Source organism: Dermacentor albipictus, chromosome 1 (genome assembly GCF_038994185.2).
Source record: "Dermacentor albipictus isolate Rhodes 1998 colony chromosome 1, USDA_Dalb.pri_finalv2, whole genome shotgun sequence".
NCBI lineage: Eukaryota > Metazoa > Arthropoda > Arachnida > Ixodida > Ixodidae > Dermacentor > Dermacentor albipictus.
In genome coordinates this window covers 407,777,420-407,799,330 of record NC_091821.1, presented here as the reverse complement: position 1 = coordinate 407,799,330, position 21,911 = coordinate 407,777,420, and the positions used below count along the sequence as shown (strand labels likewise).

General features: G+C 46.2%; 1 protein-coding gene across 1 annotated transcript; it reads left to right on the top strand.

Annotated features, from left to right (window-relative positions):
* The first annotated feature begins 8 nt into the window (after positions 1-8).
* On the top strand, positions 9-21,230 carry LOC139054711 (acyl-CoA-binding protein homolog). Its single transcript, XM_070532181.1, has 4 exons — positions 9-142; positions 1,323-1,437; positions 5,036-5,098; positions 20,759-21,230. Exons 1-4 carry the CDS (start codon positions 128-130, stop codon positions 20,830-20,832), a joined length of 267 nt encoding a protein of 88 aa, XP_070388282.1. The 5' UTR covers positions 9-127; the 3' UTR covers positions 20,833-21,230.
* Positions 21,231-21,911: the final 681 nt, after the last annotated feature.

Below are 21,911 nucleotides of genomic sequence, written 5' to 3'. Positions count from 1 at the left end.
TACTGTTCTAGGCAGCAGCAGTGACAGAGACACCAGTTGTCTACTGCTATAAAGGTGGAAGCCGGTTTGCGATTAGCTGAATTTACTTCCTGAAGTTATTCGCTCTGTGGATTACGAGAGATTCACCATGTCTCTGGACGAGGTAAGGGATTAAGATAAATTTAGCCAACATTGTCTAAAATCTGATAAAAAATGTGTTGTAGCTGTTCACTTCGTACACCCGAATGCAGAATCCAGATTAATGTGCCTACTGATTTCACTGTCTCTACGATTCTCGTGTATTGAGCACTTTTCACGCATCCATCAATATATAATTTTCCTACGTATAGTATGTCCATACGCACACAAGTGTATGAAAATACGTAATTGCATGAGATTTACGAAAAACGAGGGCATTGCTCGACCGTCGAAGCTGTGGAACAGAACAAGGAAAAAGCGCCTTATTTGTGGCAACCTGTGACGTTCTCGCCTGATTCGTTCATTACTTGATTCAATTATAGTGTAGTCGCATTGAAGCGTATAGCAGATTCCATGAGGCAGGCACGAGCTTTTCTAAACTCGAATGCTTGTGCACGAACGCGAGCGCCCGACCGCATAGGTACTGCCTGCGTAGACGGCGCGAACACTCATGCTAGCGTGCATCTTGCTCAGGTGAAATATATTTTATATCAGACCGAAAATTGGTCTTTGCCCATTGATTTATTGTCAGTAGCGGCTGACACATAGAATTAATTACCGAAGTGAATAATTGAAACGCAGTCACCTTTGGTTGCTCATCTCTAAGCGTTTTTCATGCGAAAGCGTCGGGGTACGACTGTCCCACGTTCGTATATTTTCTGTGCAAGAGCCGGAAAATAACGAATAATCTCTGCCAACATGCCAACAGTTTTCTGCGAATGTGCTCTTCCATGATTTTTTTTTTAATAGACCTCCGATAGCTACGTCTTTTCGCTTTATTTTGCCAATGCTCATCCGTCCCCCTATACTTAGCATATTTTGCACGCTACCATTTCTTTTGTCTGTTCTCTAATGCGTGAGCTATCAGCAAAGTCCGATTTATTTTCTCGCTTTATCCCTCCCTCCTCCTAACTCGCAACTTTTTAAGTCGGTACAATTATCTTATCGGAAGGCAATAACTCTTCATCTGATGTGTGCAAAAAGAAGAAAAAAAAAGGGGGGGGGGGCGGGGTTCGGGGGGTGGGTACAGAGAAATAAGATATCGGGAGATATTGTGTCTTTACATACTCCACAAGCTTGGAGATCAAAATATGAAGGGTTTTAGTGAAGACTGGCTCCGTGTGCATTGCCTCCCGCCCTCGCAGAGATTCAACAAGGCCGCCGACGACGTCAAGAACCTCAAGGAGCGGCCGTCCGACGAGGAGCTCCTCGAACTTTACGCCCTCTATAAGCAGGGCAGCATCGGCGACTGCAACATCAGTGAGTCCTTATGTCACACTTTCTTACTTGTTCTCACTCTTTCCTTTTTTTCTCTATCCCTTTTTGATCAGCAACGATATGGAGCCTCTGCCCTGCTGGATTTTCCTCCGATAGCGCAGTTGCCCTTGCCCTGAATTAAGAAAGAAGATAACGTATCCGAGTGGATTTCCACGTCCCTTTGTCACTGAAAGCTGTGGCCGTCAAACTTGTCCGGTTTGTTCGTTCGTGATGGCTAAAATCCACCACTGCTCTTAAGCAGATTAGGTTGCTTGCTCGGATAACGAACAAATGGCATTTATATTTTACATGAATTAGGAGTTGCTATACGTAGGGGTTGCTGTCCCTCGGAAATCCTATATTGTACCTTTGAAGACGCGGAAGTCGGAAGTTGATGAGGTTACCTCGGTCTTTACGTTGTCTTTATCAGCTTGCAGAGCTCCAGAAAAAAAAAATGACGCAGGACTAGTTAGGCTGGAAGCTTGTTTAATGAAAAACTTGTCATAAGTTAGTACCGTTCCTGCACCGGTCTGATATCATTTTCTCCGAGTCGTGTTCTTCACTGCTCTGGTACTTGCGGGAGAATAGATTCAATCGCTTCGATACAGGCTGTGGTTCTTTCGTAATAACAGTCCCATTTGTACGTGCACTCCCCATTCATAATAGTCGCTGGCAGGAACAATAAAAAAAAAGAAAGAAACACAGATGAGTAATATTTTCCTCATACACTCGTGGCGGGAAGCAAAAGAATGGACTGCCCCGATTGACTGTGCTTGTGGCTTCCTGCGCCTGTCACGGATCTTATTCATTTCAGCTTGCTTTGATGGCAAGAGAGGGGGGATGGTTTATTATACTTAACGAACACTGATGTCTCAGAGAAAAGCAAAGCGAGCCGTGACTACGTTATAGGTACCTCTGGCATAGTTATACAGCTGCCGCCGGTGAGTTCTCGGGGCCGTTTATGCTCCGCTGTGCTGCTCATCACGGTCGCCTCCTCCAGTTCATCCTCCCCTCCCCCCCTCCATACACAAGGCTCTCAATGCCTTTTTTTTTTATTAAGCTGGACGTTCAGACAGTACGATTCTTTTTTGTGTGTGTGTTGGTTCGCGCGTGTGCGCGTATTTTGCTATTACTTGTTTGCTTTTCGAAAAGTACCTGTACTGACTATGAAGATAAATAATGAGTGCGAAATTGAACGCGAGTACGGCCTTGAGGTATATGAACGAATAAACTGGATTAATCTTCATCGTACGGAATAAGCCAACTAACTCCAACAATTAACCGTATAATCAACGTGGTGCATTGCTACTTCGCACGGCAGTTACTCGGTGCAGCCAGATTCCTTTGGTACAGCATTGTCTACTGATACATGGAGGTGTAGCGTGGGTCATGGCACGCCTGCCTTATTTGTTTTGCGTACGAAGCTTTTCTGACGAGCCCTTGCCTTTAAATAATGTGACTTAAATTGAGCAAAAGCAACACGAGCAAATGGTGAACACGTGGTGGACTCGTGAGCGTCTTGAGCCGCGTTGGCTGTAAGATAATTACAGACAGCTTTCAATAACTATATCCGAATCCGCATGTAATTATATTTAATCGTAAAAAATTGATATGGTGAACACTGCAAACAATTATCATATTTAATGTGGCGGTATGTTTAGTATACCATTCGAGTATAGGCTCATTCTGTTTTTGGCGGTGGCCATGCCGACATCATTAAAGAAACTGCGAGTTTTCGAGAGGCAAAGTAACGGAGACAATATATAAAACAGAATGTTCTCGCACATAGCCTGTACATAAAAAAATAAAACACCAGTGCACAGAGATTGGAATAAATACGCATAAACTATCGTGGTGGAGGGTCCACCACATTGCGAGATTAGAGTATGGCCGCGGTCGCGCAAACTGGGTTGGAACAGAGGATGAGACTATAGACACACTGAGCTGCTTCGATTTGTCGTGCCGCACTGTCGAGGATTTCCCCGAGGTGCTGAATACGCAATTGGCCGGAAGCACCGCCTCGGGCAGTCAGGGACGAATAACCGAAGAGGCCCACTGTCGACAAGCGAGAGTTCTTACCGAACAGTCTTGGGCATTGTTAACGCATTATGGAAGGGCGAAAGTATGGCATTGCCTTTTCTGATGCCATTCCTTTTTGCGCTTCGTCACCCGCCGTGGTTGCTCAGTGGCTGTGGTGTTGGGCTGCTGAGCGCGAGGTCGCAGGGATCGAATGCCGGCCACGGCGGCCGCGTTTCGGTGGGGGCGAAATGCGAAAACACCCGTGTACTTAGATTTAGGTGCACGTTAAAGAACCCCCGGAGGTCGAAATTTCCAGAGACTCCCACTACGGCGTGCCTCATAATCAGAAAGTGGTTTTGGCACGTAAAATCCCATAATTTTTTTTTGCGCTTCGTTAGCGGTCACAGTGGTGCGCCCCCCGCGTTATCAATGGGATCAGCCGGCGGTGAACGGTGTGTGATAAGAGTGGCATATAATCGAGCGCAAGGCATCGCTACAAGATCGCGGCCTATAGATAGCGACATTCGCGCGGTAGCCGTGCGCGCGTTCATTATATCTGATGTGGAGTTCGATAAACTATATATACCGTATATGCATATCTTATACATTGTCACGTTCACAGCTTAGTTTTCTGTTGTTCAATAGTGGCATAATTATCTCTGTACGAGTTCGCCATAACGTGGTTTATTATGTAGGCGAAAGGAAGCAGTCTCGTCAAACTGCGTGTGCACGATACACCGGAGGTCGCCGACTCGGAACGATTTCCGAGCTCTATATCGCTGTCTGATTGGCCAGCTCTCCTTTCTGCGGCGCACGCGATATAGCTAGAGTTCGCGATAGGCTGTGATAAGGCTCTTTCGCTCGATGCAGCCAGGCAACTGAGGCTACTAGCATGCTACTAGCTTGATGTTGGACGAAATCGTCCATAGACGGAAGGTGCGAAAGCCAATTGCAGAGCGATGGCACCTGACATGATTAGAAACAAGTTGCTTCGTACGCCAGTGGTGGCCAGTGGCCGACACTCTCGAGCGTGCACCGCGGCTGTATACGCCGATGGCTGTATACAACGCCGCGTTTCTTGAATTCGAACTACATTGTCCGCAGTGCTTCAAGCGAGATATCAGCCGCAGACACGCATCGTGTAGCCATAAGGGGCTCGGTAACACTCATAACTGCCGACGCCGGTAGGCTGCTGGCCCCGTACTCGCGAAAACGTCTAACGCTAGAATTGTTCGTAAGAGAAAATTTAAGCCAATCCCGATCCTAGACATATAATTAGCGAAACGGGCCAGCCAATGGCAAAGAGCACATACGAACGAAAAGCTTCGTGAATTCGACCCCTGGGAGTGTTTCAGCATACGATCGATGTCTTAACAATTGCTCGCGTTGCAACACTGTGATCTCGTATAGCGTGCATATTCGAAGACATCAGTTTTCACTGCGCGCACACGGTCATATTGTGGGCGTATACCACTTCTCAGCTTAGAGCGCTGACTGGGTTAGCGGAAACGCAGCGGCTAGGCTGGGGGCAAGGTCGTTCTCTCTACGCTGCCTCTTCACGAGTATGTCTGCTTCTTTCTAGGCCAGCCCGGCATGTTCGACCCCAAGGGCCGCGCCAAGTGGACCTTCTGGAACAAGAAGAAAGGTCAGTGCTTATGTGACTGCTTTGCTCTTCTACGCGGACGTCGTGCACCGGTCGAGCGGCGCTTGCTTCTTTTGCTTGGACTTCTTTCTATTTCGCTTTTCTTTTTCTTTCCGTTCGACCTTCCCGGTTATCCCAGTTATGCGTTTCGAAGCTTTCACTGCACTGCGTGCAACACACTGACCATCGTGTCTTTAGCGCTACGCGAACAAGTGCAGAGCAAGGACGTACGGGCGCCTGTCGTTGCGCGTTCTTGCCTACTGAGAGTCAGAAGTCCTAAAGGCAACAGAGCCGAACTTTTTATTTTATTTTATTGTGATAGAACTTATGTGCACATTCCACGCGCGTTTCCTTCGTTGTCGTCGCCGTGATGTACCAAGTGCGATAACACTATGGCTGCGCGCCCTATGCTGTCCGTGCGAGGGAAAGCGTGCGAGGGTGAGTAGAGGATGGTTGCTTGATCTCGCAAAGGAGGAAGGCGCGGAGGAAGCCCGCCGCCGTCCACCGCGCGCAAGGCACCGGGAAGGAGGTGGGGGATTGTGTTTCTGTTTGCCTGTGTGCGCGTGGCATCATGCTTGTTAGTTTAGTTAATAAACGAATCTTTATGAGCTTATACCGCCGATAAAACTAATATCCTTACTTCGTATAGCTGTCTACTAATTTTGCTATCGCGAACGATGCTTTGCCTTCCGGGCGAAACTGCGACTTTCTTTGTCTAATTGGTGTATTTGTTAATTGGTGTCCTTGTTTAACTATTTGTCCTCTTACAACCGCGATGACGACGCGTAAATTGTGTATATCTTTCCGACAACTGCCGTAATGCGGTATTTTGGATAGAAAGTCGCCAAACGACGACTGCGATTGGAACTTTATTTCCCATAGAATTCTAAATCATTATTTCGGCGCTCACATACCCGCGAGTCTTAGCACAAACAACTTATTCTACGCACGAGCCGCCATTAGTTGGAACACCTGCATTCTGCAGTCGCTAAACTTTAGGACGCCTGCGCAGATGGAGCTGTTTTCTTTGTACGTGCTCATGTTGTCTGAATGAACTTTAGTTCGAAATTAGCGCTTGTCTTTCGTTCCCATTATGTCCGCGCTACAACACCTCGCATCGTGGAATGCCGACTGGCACAAACCGTGGTTCTGAAGCATACGAGGAAAAAAAAATCTCAGGATCTTATCGAGGGGCGCGTAACTGAACTAGGCGGCGCTTAGCTACATTATGTCTTTCTCTCTTTTTTTTACTATTCCGGTCTCTCTATCCTTCTTACTTCCGGTCTCTATCTCCTTCATCTTTTTCTCCTCATACCGCTTTCCCCGTGCAGTGCTTATGAGGGGTCCTCCTGTGAGACAGTTACGGCACTGCACTTATCTCTTCCATTTCTCTTTAAAAAATCACTTCACACACAGGTGGGGAAACTGAGTGAAACTGAGCCCTTGCCTCACCACCCCTTTGCTGAATGTGATCGATCATGTGCAAGAGAGGTCCACTTTCCTTTATAGTGAACACCTGGGTTTCCCTCGGAAACGATTCCCGAGGCCGTATCGCGGATCGATCTCTCCCAGTCGACCTTGCTTGGCCGAGCCAGCTGTAGTCGGGCAGAATGTCCGTCGAGGTGTCGCTTCAGTCGCTTTGTGTCGCGCGAAAAATAGACAAGTATCCCAGAAAACGTCTAGTCGATGATATACGATACCCCGGCTGCGCCACTACGTTGTACGAGACTCGCCAATGAAGTGCGCGTGACTCGCGTGCATTCGGTCGGGCCCGGCGACGTCCTACTGTAGCCGCCACACGCTGATTGCGCGAACAATGAGGATGCTGGCCTTTCAACCTTGGCAATGTCAACTGGGGCGCTCTCGCCATTGATGCTGTTTCCCGCTGCGACGCGTCCTTTTCGCAGTGGTGTGTGCAGGTGGCATTTTTAGTTCGAGTTTGCTATTCGTGGCTATGATTTGGGGGAGTGTGCCGTGAATGTTTGTAAGCTTCGTCATCATCTTTTTTTCTTTCTTGCCATTTTTCTTGGTCTTCTGCACCTACGTAGCCACGATTGTATTTCTAGAGTGTATTATTTATTTTAAAGGGAAACTTTCTTTGCCTCTTCCTACGACTTTCCCACTGCTACTGCTGCTGCTGGCTGCTGTCGCGCACACCGCCTCGGGGGGTGGTTCAGAGCGTGTATATATATGACAAGCGCGAGTAAGAGAGGAAAGGCGACGGGAGAAACTCGTTTTCACCCCATATCGTCTAACGGGCGCAGTGCCCTCTGGAGCTCCATGACCGTCGCCACATTAGCCGCTTGACAGTTGTAATTATCCGTGACTCCCATCAGAAGCATTGCAGAAACTGCAGTGCTTCGTGCGAGGCCAGAGGGGACGCAGATAGAACTGTAGAGAGGAGAGGGAGGAGAAGAGGCAGTTCCCATATTATATATGGGGGGGGGGTGACGTTAGAAGGCAAGAAAACCCCACTACTATACGGCAGTGGTTGCGGGGAAAGAAGATAAGCTTAAGAGGAAGCTTTAGCTCGAGTGCTCCTATCTAAATACATGTAAAAGGAGAATTCGTTTTTCTCGGCAACCACTGCACTAAATTTGACTGGGTTTGCTGCATTTAAAAGACAAACTTAAAATCTAGTGACTGTTGGTTTCGAATTTTTGAGTTAGGCCGTCAATATTTTATAAAAAATTGACAAACATTGCAAATTTTCAGAAAACGAAACTATCAAGTTTACAACTCTGTAACTCAACAACAAAAAATGATATCGCAATTTTGTGAATTGTATCTGATAGCACATCTAAAGCGGACAAAATTGATATGTTACACATGAACCTCAAAAAATGTAATAATATGTAATTACAACTTTTGCAGAACCCTTGTAAACAATGTAACAAATTCACGTAAGATGTAAAATGACATATAATATTTGTCCGCTTTGAATGATCTAATGGATGCCGTTTACAGAACCGCGATATCTGTTCTTAATGCAGAGCTATTGGTTTGTAAACTCCATGCTTCTATTTTTTTCAAACTTCTCAATTTTTGAAAATCTTTCTAACAACATTCAAGCCCTAAATCAAAATTCTGCTTCCAACAATCACTAGAATTTATCTTACTCTCTCAAATTCAACAAATTTCATCAAAATCGGTCCAGGGGTTATCTCAGAAAAACGTTTTTGCGTTTTTACATGTATTTGAATAGGCCGCGTCGGAGTTGGCCCCGAGCTAAAGCTTCCTCTTAAGTTCAAGGTACGGTACAGTACGTTGCTGCTATTTCTGAAAAATAAACGCCATGCAAGGATGTCAAGCGGGCAACTTACGCAGGGCGTGCAGAAGCAAAGCTGCGTTAATTAAAGCGCACCGCGGGGTCCAGGAGACACTACGGAAGCGGTCGACCATCAAATCAACACTTCTGTGCCCGCCGCGTTAGCTTTACGGCTATGATGTTGCTGGAGGTCGCGGATTTGATTCCAATCGCGGCGGCCGCATTTCGGCGGAGGCGCAATAGAAAAGCAGGGTGTCTACCAACCGGGAAAACCGGGAATTCTCAGGGAACTTGAACAGTCTGGAAAAACTCAGGGAAAACTCAGGGAATTTGTGCTTCCATCAGGGAAAATTAGCTGTAACTTTATTGAAAGGGAACGAAAGTCGTGTTAATGCTGGCTCCAGTAACAGAGGAATCGCAACGAATCGTCATTGACGCCGTGTCATCGGCACGATGTATTGCCAGAGTAGTTAACGACCGATTTTCTAGACGCCCGATTTTTCGGACATGCCCGATAATTTGCACGGTTTTGCGGCACCACCACGTACTCCATATAGTCAATGTATATTGCCCCGACTGCAGGTCTGAAATGACATTAATCAAAGCCGCCACCGCCGCTATTTTGATTATCTCGCCGCCTCGAACCGGCACTCTCGCAGGCAAATCCGCAAATCCGTAACCACCACCGCGGCAACGTCAGGCCTAGCTGCTTCTATGTTCGCTATTAAGCTTCTTGCCGTGCGGTGCCGTGTTTTTCATTGAAAGAATTCGCCGCTATCACCAATGGCACCGACTCCGCCTTTGTAATCCTAGCGATTGGCTTTGAACCTCGCAGAGCACACCGCGTTGCGTAATGCCAGTCTGCGAAAGTTAGCTTCGCCTCCGTACACTAGTGTTAGGCGGTGAAGCATAACAAGCGTGGGAAGGGGGCAATTGTCGCGGGACACAGTATACATTACTTAATTACACATGCGTGCACGTCGTCTTCTGTCACAGTACAAGCCCTGATATGCCTAAAAAGCGTACTGGCAGGCCTTCAGAGCTTTTTGAGACGTGCCTGTGGTAATTTTAGCCCTGAAAGGCAGTTAAAGACATGCATTAATTTTTTTCAGACTGCCCGTTTTTTTTCAATTTTTTTTTTGCGGCCCCTCGGAAGTCCAAGAAATCAAATGTTGACTGTACAACTGACCAAGAGGATGCTTCAGATGATCCATGTGGTGAAAGCGTGATAGGAGGATGAGAACAGAAAGGACCGACGCACTGAGGAATTAACGGGAAAGGAAGGGTGCCGCCACCTTTTTGAAGGAGCTTGAGCTAAAAAAACTAAGTGATGGCTGATGCTGAGACACAGGTGTCCCTCATCCAAACCAAAATAAATTGTTTACGCAGTGAAACCCAACACTGAGATGTTGTGTACGGGCTGAGAGTATGTCAGGACAGTTGAGGTTGACTTCCCAGCTGCTGAGAGAGAACCTTAGTTGTGACAAAGTTCAGGACCTCATACAGATGAGCTTGCTATCAGTTGATAGAAATTGCTGATATTAAAAAAAATATTTACTTATGTATGCATCTCCTTTTCATTCGTATTTGAAAATGTTCGACTCAATTTGGAATGGGCTTTACCATTTCTTTCGCTGTGCATTTTACTAACACCTTCCTTCTGTTTTCTTTTTAAATAAAATATATATTACTCCTTACTATTCAAACTGGATTAAGTCATTTTTTTTTGTTTCAGCATGCTTACTAGACAGTGACAGCATCGGGCAACGTGGTGTCAGCCTGTCTTGACATAAAACAAAGATCTGACTCATTCAGGGAATTTCGCAAAGGTGCTCAGGGAAAACCTGGAAAACTCAGGAAATTTGGAAATGTCAACTTGGTGGACACCCTGAAAAGGCACGTGCACTTAGATTTTGGGACACGTTAAAGAACATCACGGTGTCAAAATTAATCCGGAGTCCGCCTGTACGGCTTGTCTCATAATTTGAGTGTGGTTGTGGCACGTACAGCCCCATAATACAATTCCAGTTAAATGCTTCTGCCACAATGACATGTGCCATGTGAGGAAATGACAACGCTTAACCCTCTCAGAGGTTATAAAATATGGCGCATAGCAACGCCTCAAGCAAACACCTCTCTCTCTGCGTTCTATGTACTACGCAGACAAACAGCAGTGGTTCACGCAAGGTAACGTTCAACCTAAACGTTGAAGAAATTAAGCTTCAGCCGTCAACATCACCGCCAATTATCGTCAAGCAAAGCATCCAGCACGGAAAGCTTCGCTTACACCAATTCCCACTGTTCGTGGGATCTGCATATTTTTTTTTTCGAGTACTGATTGGGGAGGTAAAAGAGCAGGGGTGAGGAGGGGGGACGAGATGTGGCTCCGCAACATTCCCGCATCCTTCCGCTAATTTAGCCACTCTGCCCGCCGAGTTTCCATGCTTTGAAATAGCGGGCCCGGCCATGTATAACAGAAGCACTCTCCATGTTGCCGAAACGGGAAGAAAGCCTTCCAGTCTCGGTTAGTCCGTGGTTTAATTATCCTGCATGAATGATTACCTTATTCGGATCTTTGTTTTAATTCGCCGCTTCGAGGCCCATTTTCGTCGCGAAGCTTTTAGTTTTGTGCTGTAGACATTCTGCACTCTCCTGGCTACGATACACGTATCGCTTGGGCGCTTAAATTTTACGTTCAACTTTGTAATACTCTGACGGTGTGCCTTTTGCATCCCTGCACTCCGGTGCGCTCTTGGGACGAAAAACAAAAGTAATAAAAGCGTCGAGGACAAAAAATTTAGAACCGTTGCTGGAGCCTGCCATAATAAAATTCGAGGGAAAAAAATAGCTCTTTGGGCGTTCATTTATTTAAAATTATTGTTACAAGAGAAATAATACTATTCCTGTCGCGTGGCATTCGCATCTATGTCATTCAATTATAGGGAAACTCATCCGCATCCGGTTGTAAACCGACTCTGTATTCTCCGCCGAAGAACAGCAGGCAGTAAAAAAAAAAGACAGCATAAAATCGTTACAAAATGACAGAACGAAAGCATTCCCTCCCGGCATTGCACGAAGTATCTATCTATGGCAGAGAAAGAAACAGTGCTGTCGGCTTTCAGGATTAGTACCTGCTTTTGCTTCCAGCAATGTGACAGAAGCAATTTCAGCACGGCCTCCGTACTCCGCTATGTCGGCCATATAAGTTGCCGTTTGTATAATTGGAATCGTACTCGAGACTCGTATACACTAATTATTGAGAGCTGTTCCTTGCTTATTACTGTAATGTACATCATCATTTCTTAATTACAAGAATGTCTGTACAGTATCCGTAATGAAAAAAAAATCCGGACATTTTAATCACACACTGCCGTCATTGGGTGCCGTTTCTTGGTGCATCCTTGTCACTCACGTATGCGGGTGCTTTCATTTTTCCTTTTTGCCCTGTAGTATACTGCGCAGAACATGATGACATTTGATATTCCGCGTGTCATTGCGCGCGAGATAGAAAAAAAGAAAAAGAAGTTTTTGAAGTGACAGGTTTATTAAAAGTGATCAAGAGTGGGCGAAGTAGGGAAGCGTCGGGTTGGAGCCAACGTTTCGGCAGAGCGACTCGTCTTCATCCGGGCAAAAACCATTTACTAGAGACGGTCACGCGGGTCAAGCATCCATCGCGGCCCAAACCGCGTGGAAGCCTGCGCGCGTAAACGTTGCGCGCGCTTTTATCGCTAAGCTGTGCGGCGCGCGCAATCGCCAAATGCCCGCTCGCGTTTACCTTTAAAAGCGCGCGATTCTCGTCAGAGCAGCCGCTGCCCGCACACGCTACACGTGAAAGGGCGAGGCGCGGTATACGTAAAGCCCCTTAAACTTCGTAAAGTAGCGCCACGCTTTGAAGAATGCCGCCTCCTCCTCGCGCGTTCTGGCCGAGGCCGCCGCCGCGTCGCTATTGGCCTAATAGGATCACGTGGGCCCTCGCGCCTTGCTTCAGCGCCATTTTTGCTTGAGAAGCGTCTACAGAGTGGCGAGGAGCGCATGTTGGCGCCGTTGCTAGGCTCGAGCAGTGTAGGTGTCGCCACGGTCGAGGAGGGAGCGGGAAAGAGGGGAGAAACGACGAGGAGTGAAGGCGGAGGAGGAGAGTGTCGCTACTTTACAAAGTTTAAGGTGCGTCAAGTATACGTGTGTACGGCTTTCCGATTGTTTTCTTTCGGCCGCGCGCACGATGGGCGCGAATCTGAGTTTTTTTCCTTTCTTTCTTTCTTTCTTTCTTTCTTTCTTTCTTTTCCCCTCTGTTTAGCAGTCCCGGCGTTCCTGCAATCAAACGGCGTGGAGCGACCGTGTACGCGTCGCTTGTTTCTTTCCTCCGACCCGAATAGCTGGGCCATTGACCTCCTTCTCCTTGGTGGCCACGCACGCCCGAACGCCCGCCCTACCGCTCCCAACTGTCCAGGCAGCGATTCCTTCCGTTAGGCTGCTAGCTCTCGGCTTTCATGTCGCCGCCCGAAATGCCTCCTTGTAGATGACCGTTATTCGAACCCTCCCCTGCGTCCACTCCTGCGCGGACCGTTTCCAAGGGGATTGCAGTGGCGGCTGTCCCGCCCGCGGCCATCTCAACTTCTTCACGCGAGGTCACTCCAGCGCTTTCGCCTTCGGATGGGCTGCAGTTCCTCAGGAAAAAGAGGTCGCGTTGCGTTACCCAAAAAGCGGACGCAACGCCCCGGGGCTATATATATTTAGAGAGGAAGAACTGGATATTTGCTTTTTGGTGCGGCGTGAACGTAGCCGCATCTTGTTTGTACTGTTTGAGAGCACAGATCTTTCGACGGAGTGTGTTCTTTCCTTATCGGCAATTCGTTGAGTAACACCCCAACGGGAAGTTCCGTGTTCGCGACTCAGTGCAAGAAAATGTGCTATAGAAGGAAAATTGGCGTCTCTGTATATGTTAAGCAATCTGAAGGACGTGAATGCATGCGGGGTACGGCCTCTATATAACGCCGTATATGCCGCTTGCTGGCCATGTTGCTTGTACAGAGCACGTGTGAGCGTTGAATCGGAGCGTGTGGCAACCGAAGTTGTCGCACTTTGCGTAAATGCTTCCACGGCGTCTCTTAAGTTTTGTGGCATTAAAAGAAAATCGCCTTTTCTTGCGACAGTGTCGTGTTTAGTGTCGTCTGTAGCATACGACAGCGCTCAACGGTTTCTGCTCGTGGCTGCTCCAGAAGTCCGTTATGCTAGCTCAACGGCAATGTTTTAAAATATACACTAAAGAGAAAGTCTGACTCAGTTTATAATGATAAAGCATTGCATTGAAATCTTTATTTTTGTTAATATCACGCTAATAGATGGGTTATGAGAAGAGCAAATGAAAGTCAGAGTTGCATTTTTTTAATGTAATGTAATCTTCATTTCCAGTGTACAAGGGTTCCTCTAGTTGAAAGCCAGTGCTCTTTCTCCTCTGTATTTTTCCTAAAGCCATTCGTGCGCTACGCGAAACACCGCTATGAATGTTAATTTCCCCCACGCCATGCACGATAATGGGACCCGGGGTAAAAGCTGTCATAATGACAGCTCGACAAAGTAAGGAACCCCGCGTGGCGGAAAACAGACGTAGCATGCAGTTACTTATCGAAGTAGCAACAATGACATTCACTTCAGCTATGCTTAAAACATCCAAAGGAAAAGAAGAAAAGTAAACGGGCAAAGAAATAACGAAATAAAACCGAAATGCTGATGTTACAGCAATAAAAGTCCGAAAAGGATAGAGAAGGAAAATTCGTGCTGAAGCTCCAGCGCCGGTGCGTCAGTGTGACGTATCGGATTTCGAAGTGTGTGTGTGTGTGTGTGTGTTGTGTGTGTGTGTGTGTGTGTGTGTGTGTGTGTGTGTGTGTGTGTGTGTGTGTGTGTGTGTGTGTGTGTTGTGTGTGTGTGTGTGTGTCGATTACGATGCAGTCCAACTTTGGCGATTAAAAGAAATAACTATAGGCCCGACCAGACGCCTTCAGTCTGTGACATCAAGGCGACCGGGTTCGGAAGCTTCAAGGCGGCGTCTCCACCCATTTATCTTTCTGGCGCTTTTTGTGCCTTTCCAATCTGTTTTTTTTTTCTACGATTAGAGAAGCTTTTCTGGTGTGTGTGTGTGTGTGTGTGTGTGTGTGTTTGTGCATTATATATATATATATATATATATATATATATATATACAGTGAAGCATGATTGTATACTCTATCAATATGTCATTACACTTCTGACCACTGATTAGAAAATGGACAAGGCATCAACCCAGTGCCTCCACTTCCCTTCAGTGTGCTCCCCTCGGAGTAAAATTGTGTAACTTAGGCACATTTATCGGCTATCCATCCTAATTTGTGGCTACAAGAGTTCAGTGCTATGCGGGCTTCCGCCGTCTGCGCGTGCCGGTAAGTTTTGTAATGCGTGTACTTGCATAACCTAAATAATCTGCTATCTGCGGCATCACCAGCCGTTTTGACGCGAAGTCATCGCGCTGGCTGTAGCGACAGTGTCTGTATAGATCGTGCACCTCAGGGCACGAAGCGCCGAGGCGGAGTGAGTCACCCGGTCGCCGCAGCCGAGAGAGCCGCCCGCGCGTTCACAAAGGAAACGCAAAAGCACGTTGAAATTACGTTACCTCACCTCTCTAGACGGGCTTGACCCAGAATAGTGTCTGGATTCCCCCCCCCCCCATGCACTTATTCGCCTGACTAACTTAGCAACAATCGTAACAAGAAAAAAATGGAACTAGATTTTCCCGGTAAACCGACTTCCTTGTAGACTACTATACTGCGTGTCCTGCCTGTCCTTGCGGAACCGCTTCCGGCAAAAAAAAAAAAAAGAATATGTTCTGCTCTCTTGCGTGCATATATCTGTTCGCTCGACGTTCTTTTAGCTCAGGGTCGCCTTACATCACTAAGATAACGTGTCTACCATTGTTTCCTTTTTTTTTTTTCTGGCATACTGACTTGGCCTTGATTCAAGTGGCCTAGTTTACTGCGACAGTACGAGTCGTGTTTCCTCGCTTCTCCAAAAAAAGGGAAACTTACAAAGCTACGTAGCTGTAATGGCGTTTCACAGTTTAAAACGTCAGCATGGTAACGAGGCGTAATAGTTTGGGTGTTAATGCCAGTTTTCTTTCTCTTTACGTGCTAGTTTCCATTTAAGATCTTCTCTATTCACTCGGTAAGGAATGCATTGATTGATAAATTAGTTGATTCGTTGATCGATCTAAATCTGGGGCGCTAACACATCGCTCGCAAGCGCCATGGACCTAACAGACAGTGTGCTTGTTAAATTTATTGTTGTATTATGCGCTATTGTACGTGCACAGTAACCGCGCGCATGTGAGGGGGGGCATTTCGGGAGAAGAATGGAACGCGAACAGCGTTTCAGCTGTTGCGCGTCTACCGCTTTTAATTACGCTATTCGGCAACGAACGGTGGGTCCTCACTGAATTCATCATCACGCTGCAGCTGTTACACTTGGTCATACTGGAACGCGCTCGATGCCAAGAGTAGGCAGAGCGGCAAACAGTAGAACGCGAAAGTTTTTCCATGCTGTCTGTCTGTCTTGTGCATCTATCTATGCATATGTATAGCGTAAAGCTGTGGAGAATGCATTTAGTATCGGTTGTGAAGGTTCCTAATTTAAATTGGACACAGTTAAAACATATATCTAGCTATCTATATAGCTATCTACATAGCTATCAACAGACTGAGATAAAATAAAGGCAGCACGAAAAAGAACAAAAAATGAAACTGACATGCTGTTATCTCTGACGTCGATTTGCCTTTATGATCTGACGTTATTAGGTGTTTAGGAACACCGATTCCGCAGAACTCCGTCTGTCCGCGCCATCTTCACTATCCCGCAAAGAAGAAAACTACGCGGCCGTCTGTCAGTTCGCCCCAGAGTTTGCTGCTCTTCGCCTCCATTACACGCGCGTCTCGGTAATTTTCCGCGACTAGCGTTTCGCGCGCAAAAAGTTCGCCTCGGACTCGATGACGTTCGTTCTGTTAAAAGAGGCGAGGTGGGTGATTTCCAATACAACCGGTCTCGCTGGTATAATAACGACTTCTCGTGCGGCCTTTTCAGCGATGGCGCCGGTGCGAGTACCTACATGCACGCTGTGCGTTTCCTCCTCGGGAATCCCACGTCATGAATGCCGCTTCTCTTACGTTCCATCGTCGCCGTCGTCGGTTTATTGCGTGTGGCCTTTCCTCTCCTGTCTGCCCGCCTATTTCTTTTTTTTTTTTTCGCTGGCGGCGTTCTCTCCGGACGGTCACCGTCTAATGTTCAATTCTAGTCACACGTATGCAGTCTATCAGCACGTGTCGACCGTATACCGTATTTTCTCGAACCTATAGGCTGGCTTCGACCGACTGCAAACCGCTAACGGGAAGTCAGAAGCCTTAACATTTCATGGAAGAGAGAAGGAAGTTCTCCAAAGCGAGCCGCCCCGAAAGAAAAAAAACAAACAAGGGGGGAGGTGGGGTGGTCAGCAACAGAAAAGTGAAAACATATGACTTGAATCTCTCCTCTGTCGCTATAATCGCGGGTAATTTGTATATGAATGCATAGTTTGAAAAGCTCTCTCGCGTGATCTACGTAGTCAACCGTCGTAAACTCCCCTTGAAAGGTTGTGGCGAAACCGGACAATCGAATCAGGGTTAAACCCTCTCATTGCTCAAACCCGATACGCTCTCTACATACATACATACATACATACATACATACATACATACATACATACATACATACATACATACATACATACATACATACATACATACATACATACATACATACATACATACATACATACATACATACATACATACATACATACATACATACATACATACATACATACATACATACATACATACATACATACGCGCGCATATGCGTGCGTGCGTGTATGCTCGCAAACACCGTTTTCTAGCCGCATCCACGCGCGACGCATAAGTGAGCCCAAAGGCGTTTCTCAGCAATGCGCATTGTGTTACGCCGTCGACTTCTCGTCAAATAAATTTAAAAACCGTAGTGCTGTCGCAACTGACCGACCCGATCGACCAGCTGTGATCGACCAGCCTTCATTGATCGAAGCGCAGGCCGACGTCACTTGTACGTTAGAGAACTTGCTGCAGGCAGTATACGGCCGTATGTCTGCATTGCAACTATACAACTATGTGCTACAACCGTATGCATGCGCAAAATCTGCTCGTAAAGGTCGTGCGTGCGGTTGCAACTTTCTAGTAGTCAACAAGTTCACAAGTGACGCCACCGTACAAGAGCGTGTTTTCTTTCTTTTTTTTTGCACCTGCATGTACAGGTGTTTTGAAGGAGTATGCCGCTTACATGTGCCAATACACATACGAAGCCGCTTAAATGCACTTTCAGTATTGGCAATTATTCTGGGTCATTACACTCGATGTGGCGATTAAGCAAAGACAGTGCGGAGTGTAAAATGAAAGCTTCCAGGATGGTTGTGTGATTGAAAAGCTGATTCATTGCTATACGGGACTCCGAAACAACGGTAGTTCGGCTTTTATCGTGTTACGTGAGAAATTCCTCTTCCGACGTGGTTGTGAGATGCGCGTAAAATGTATGTCATGAGTCCTTCTGTCGCTTTTCGAAGTAGCCGTGTCGTCCTTTCCTGCCTTCAGCTTTCGACATTTGAGTGGACAGAAAAGAAAAAAAAAAGAAACCAAGAACAGTTTGGTAGTCGCGCTGTTAATGCAATCGTACGCAGCTTCTCCGGAGCTGCGACTGGGCTAATTGCGGTTGCTCTGCACGACGTCACTGGGGCTGCGTTCTATTGAATTGGTTTGTTTTTGTCGCAAAATAATGCCCGCCAGATAGTTAGTTGCAAACACTTAATTACGTGTGTATATGTATATATGTATATATGTATATATATATATATATATATATATATATATATATATATATATATATATATATATATATATATATATATATATATATATATATATATATATATATATATATATATATATATATATATATATATATATATATATATATATAATGCATACCACTGCAAGCGGGCAGAGATGCTATTAACGTAAAACCAGGTGACATCTCTCTCTTTGCTTTAAACTGTCGTTTTCGACGGTGAGTCCGGGCCGCGCTAATTGGCTGCAAGCCATGTGTGGCTAGCCGGCCGCATTTGCCTCGCCGAGCTCTGTAATCTACGAAATCTGTTGCGGAAGTTGCCCGTCCACGAAACGTCTGGTCAACGCGCGTGCTTATCGTCGCCGTCCTGCATATGCAGCAGCAGCAGCAGCAGCAGCAGCAGCAGCATGCGCCCTTGTAATGTCACGCTGCACGTTGCCAAAATCAAAATGGCGTACTCTTCTGAGCGAAAGTGTGCGGAGCAGGGGGTTTCCGTGATCAAGCCGATTTTTCTTTCACCACATATGAGTGTAACTTCAAAATTTAGGACTGCATGTTCAAACTTGTCACTGCGAACTATTTGATGCCTTAGTAAATTTCCGTTTGTGCGCCTGAATTATGAGTAAATTCAGTATATATATATATATATATATATATATATATATATATATATATATATATATATATATATATATATATTTTTTTTTTTTTTTTTTTTTTTTTCTGTGAGCTTGTCGTCGACGCGTATACTTTTGCTCACGGGTGTACATATCGCTGATGCGTGTACGTCCTCTCAAGGAGGCATGGAGTATAATCGACCATACACTGTCCGTCGTATACATTTGTAGCTTAATTAAAAAGAAAAACTTATTGAGAATAACAAACTAGGTGATTTCATTCCTCGCATTAGTGAACAAAGGAATCGGAGAAGTAGAATAATTTGCCCTTGTCTACTATGTGCTTACGTTGCTGCAACAGAATTAGGCAAATGGGCTTATAGCGCAGTATGTAGAATTGAAATTGTGACTTATTTGGGGAACGTAAGAAAGGGTCTAGTAAATAAAATTAAAGGAATACTATCAATGAAGTTGCGTCGGAGTAAAAATAGCGGCTCACGGTTATGGTGCACTGCCATATATATACACTGCCATATAGGCTTACTTTATATTATAGCCGTAAACATCGATTCGGTGAAATTTTCATTTGTTTCTTCGCTAATCGGCTCATTTGTCCTTAACGACACCTGCTCGTGTAGTGATATTGCATAAAGGGAGGGTGGCACATGCACATAGTCGCTAAGGCTAATAGAGGAATAATGCGAGGAAATGACGAAGTCTGTATATGTTTGCGCATGCTTCTTCCTAGTGTGCGCGGAACTGGGCCTTGTGAATCAATAGAGAGAGAGAGAGAGAAAACATTTATTAGAACCATCGAGGTGGTTGCTCTTGAGGTCGAGTGGGTGGTGTCCTCATTCCAGGACTCCACTGGCCATGGCTGCTCGACGTACTTGCTGGACGAGAGCTTCTTGTCCCGCCAGGGTATCGCCGGTCAGCTGTACCTCCCACCGCTCAAATTGCGTGCTAGGCGTCTTTAAGTGTTGAGGTTTGCCCCCGCGGTAGGTGGCGGGAGGCAGAATGAGACTCGCGAACGCCACCGGTGGCGTGTCTGCGACCCAAGTTGGCGCCATTGCCGTAAATGGTGAGGCCAGGGTTACGAGACTAATCCTCAGCTGTGAATCAATAAACGCGGCTTCTTGTGTCTGCTCAACGTATGCCATAGCATACTCAATATCAATATAATGTGGCGTCGGATTGAAAGCCACGGTTGACGTCGACCAATCAGGAACGTAATTTTATGAAGGCGCGTTTCTTGCTGCGAAGCCCATGCCCCTCGGCGTCAGAGCGTCGTCTCTCCATACTCCTGGGCACCAGTGCAGGCCTCCTAGCCTCCACTCACTCCAGCTCTAAATTAATGTGGAACAGCTTACGCTTACACGGAGTAATATTATGGTTTCATGTTGAAAGTATGCAGAGCAAAAGTGCGAACACTAACAAGAAAAACACTGATTAGGATTACGATCTCGTTTAACCAATCAATTGATCGATCGATCAGTACTATTAAAAAATTTGTGAGCCAGCGTTGTGCCTCGTGTTCTCTTCCATTATGTGCCCTTTCGTATTCTGCTCACACTATATACCTTCGGATAATGTTATCAATCATGTCGCAGTAACATGGCATCCGAAATCGGGCGGCGCGCGCTGGAGGTTACGGCTGTACTAACAATAACTGCAACCGCCGTCGTATCAACATCTTAGTAGTAAGTAAGGATCCTAATTTGGAACCTTTGTGTGTATTAGCTGTGTTTGTCGGATTGGGCTTCAAACGAGCAATAAACTGAAAACTTACGCTCGTACCGTAGCCCGTTCTCAATTGACTCCGTGCACACTTTTTGGCGCTATGTGCAGGCACCAGCCAAGACGAAGCCAAGGAAGCTTACGTCACCTACGCCGGCAAGCTCATAGAGAAGTACAAGAAGTGATTGCGGGGTCGACGCACCTGCGGCCTGGGCGGGCTCACACCGCTCTACCCGACGCGCGTTCGACGTGATCTGTGTTCTTCGTATCAGCCCAAAGTCACCTCGCTCGCTTTCTCTCTTTTTTTCTCAGTGGCGTACCATCATGTCGCCACGGCCGCCGGACAAATTTACTTTCGTAACTGATACATTTGTGATATGAGCTATTCCTTTTTCTTTTTTTCCACGCACCACTTCTCGCAGAAGCAATAACGCTGTACATTCACCTAAATTAATCCGATCTCTTGGGATGTTGCCATTGGGTGCGGCACGAGTATCAGTGGAACACTTTTCTGATGTACCATTGAGGTGTTTTGTACATACGGAGTATCAATAAATCAATAAATCAGTATCTTGCTTTATAATTTTGACGGAAGTCGAGTCATTTTCTTTCTCTTTCGATCTGTGCACGAGATCTACAAGTGGTTCGAGTTTATCGACTTTCTAGCACGTGCTGTCTTTGGAGCGAAACAGGCGTAAGAGCTATAAGAGATGAACGGATCACCGGAAGGATTTCAGGGAATATGTCCTAATAGTAGGTGTCAACTCTTGCTGGATGTATATCTGCTTGCCACTTATAAAAATGAGGATCGGCATGTCAGCTCTGCATTATACTCTTGACAGACATGCTTCAAAAGCTGATCTGGTGTTGCGCTTGCACTCGTACGTGTTTCCACGGCGGCCGCATTTCGATTGGAACGAAATGCGAAAACACTCGTATACTGAGATTTAGGTGCACGCTAAAGAAGCCCAGGGGGTCCAAATTTCCGGAGTCCCCCACTACGGTGTGCCTCATAATAAGGTCATAATTCTGGCACACAAAACCCTATAATTTATTTTCATTCGTATTTCACTTTTCTCTTCGTCCTACCGAACCATGGACGTCCGATGAATGAACGAATTCTGGGGTTTATTTACGCGCCAAAGCCACAATTTGATTATGAGGCGCGCCTTGGTGGGGGTGTCCGGATTAATTTTGACCACCAGGAGACCTTTAACGTGCCCCCAACCCAAAGGACACGGGCGTTCTTGCATTTCACCCCCAT